General features: G+C 32.3%; 1 protein-coding gene across 1 annotated transcript in view; it reads right to left on the reverse strand.

The window, feature by feature from the left end:
• Nucleotides 1–1,191: 1,191 nt before the first annotated feature.
• The window catches only part of LOC106876623 (uncharacterized), an 11,384-nt gene continuing 10,129 nt past the window's right edge, over nt 1,192–2,446 (reverse strand). The window contains exon 6 of the mRNA XM_014925238.2: nt 1,192–1,410. Within this exon, the coding sequence (XP_014780724.1) occupies nt 1,358–1,410 (53 nt within the window). The 3' untranslated portion in view covers nt 1,192–1,357. The remainder of the gene's footprint in view (nt 1,411–2,446) is intronic.

A 2,446-nucleotide genomic window follows, 5' to 3' on the forward strand; every position in this document is an offset into this window, starting at 1 on the left:
TTTTTTTTTTTTTTTTTTTTGTAAATACATGTTTTACCTGTGAATTTGCGTGTGTAAATTGGGAACGCATACAACGAGTTTCTCTGCCCTAGGTGTCCGGAAACACTCGGCGAGAAATGTGAGAAAATTTGAAGAAAAGAAGAAAAAAAAAACAACATAATAATAATAATAATAATACTGTTCGAAGGTTTTAAGTCAGGTCGCTATATGTCAATAGCGCTACCGGTAAATAATGTGGACTGGTACTACGTGCGGCATTAAAAAAAATATATAATTCTGTGTGGAACAAGAAAATATCTAAATAAGAAGATATAAATAATTCTTGTTAGAAGGAAAAGATATGAAGAAAGAAATCTCAAATGGGGGAGGTGTTGTGGTGGACGCCCCCAGGTGGGAAGTGTGCTGATGCACTACTAACATATAGTGGACAGACTCATTAAGCAGTGTCAATCAGTGAGGTATGCTGTTTGGGCCAGTCAAGCAGACGACGAAGTTATGTCGTCATAATGCGGGACATATCAAACATGCAAATAAATCAGTAATTACATTCATTTATTCTCCGTATTTTATCCTTGTTTTTCCTTCAATATTGAAAAATTTCAATAAACCTTAACGTATGCAAATGACTTTACCATTATATGATACGGATACAACCAGTGGAATACCTTGGATTTTATAATCCCTAATGAAGACTTAACTTCCTCGAATTAACTATAGATCGATAGATAAATAGATAGATTGAAGATAGATAGATAGATAGATAGATAGATAGATAGATAGATAGATAGATAGATGAAACAAAATACAAGATATATGATAACATTCTTAGCACGAAACACTATGCTTGGAAGTAAAATATCACACCCGCAAACACACATAGATGCGCATGCACGCGCGCACACATACACATACACGTGTGCGCGTGCGTATAAAAATTAGAGTGAGGCAGCAATTACATCCTCATCGAAATATCCTCAAATAATGTATTATCGTTTTTAAGTCACGCGTTATTGCTTTTAAAAATGTTTTAAAATGAACAAAATCATCTGAAATACACAAAGACCTGATGGTCACTTGCTGGGAAACTTATGAACTAATGTACCTCTTCACTAGTGGTTATCAATGGATAAAGAACAACAGATCCTTTATTGTTTTCAATTATATTTTATTTATATTTTCTAATATGGGCTGTGCTACATTTTGGTACCTTCCTTAGTTGAATTACCCACGTGAAACACATTATTTTTATCAGTCTGAAGAACGTAAAAAAGTACGTTCCAGTGGAATACTTGCGTCAGATGTAGTTGCCAGGAGAGGTAATAAAAGTATATTCAGTTTTATGAACTATATGCAAATTCTACTTGAATAACACGAAGACATTCATGGTTTGCAATTTCATTAACGAATTGCCTGAAATTAAGAAAAGATGTGTTTAAAAAAGATTATTTATCTAACAATGGTGGTCACAATTATACAAAAGTTGCATGGACGTTTATCTCAAAAATAAACACATGAATACAGAAATAAATGTTTAAGACCAATATTAAGACGCCTCATTAATGCCTGCATTATAAATATCATTTATTCTAAATTCAATTAAATCACCATATCTAATCAGTAGGAAGTACAGAGTTAGGCTCAACAGGTTGGTATTTGACGTCAGTCAAAGAGCAAACATAATTTGTAGTATTTTGGGTGTTTAGTTTATCGATTGATTTGGCAGCAATTCAAATATATTTTAAGGGACATGTTTCATGTATAATTATTAATAATGATTTCAGAATTTGTTTATGTTGTATTTGCATGATTTACCCGAAATATGATATCAATGTAAGTCATATTATGAGATAGATTATTGTAAAATACATTATTTACATTATTTACAGTCGACGGATATTTGTCCTCTTCTTGTTTGTTGTTAACACAACGTTTCGGCTGATATACCCTCCAGCCTTCTTCAGGTGTCTTGGGGAAATTTCGAACCTGGGTTCTGATTCCTAATGTATTTTTCGATGTTATTATTATTATTATTATTATTATCATTATTAGTGTTCAGGTCACTGCTTGGAATCGAACTCGGAATCTTGGGGTTAGTGACCCGCGCTCTTAACGACTACGCCATATGCCCACGGGCATATAGATGCAGAATTATACTGGGATGACAGTATTATACTCACCTATAATTCAAACGGACATCAGTTAGATAAGCTTAGCAAGAATCTCATTACTCTCTTCCAAAGAATGGGCTTACGGATTACGATAGAAAGTAACCTTAATAACGTTGATTTTTTTAGATATTAACTTATATTTGCAATTAGAGAAATTTAAATCCTATCGCAAGCCCAATGTAAGGCTATGTTATATTAGCAAAAAATCAAATTATCCACATACATACATATACATATATATATATATATATATATATATATATATATATATATATATA

Source organism: Octopus bimaculoides, chromosome 8, assembly GCF_001194135.2.
Source record: "Octopus bimaculoides isolate UCB-OBI-ISO-001 chromosome 8, ASM119413v2, whole genome shotgun sequence".
Taxonomy (NCBI): domain Eukaryota; kingdom Metazoa; phylum Mollusca; class Cephalopoda; order Octopoda; family Octopodidae; genus Octopus; species Octopus bimaculoides.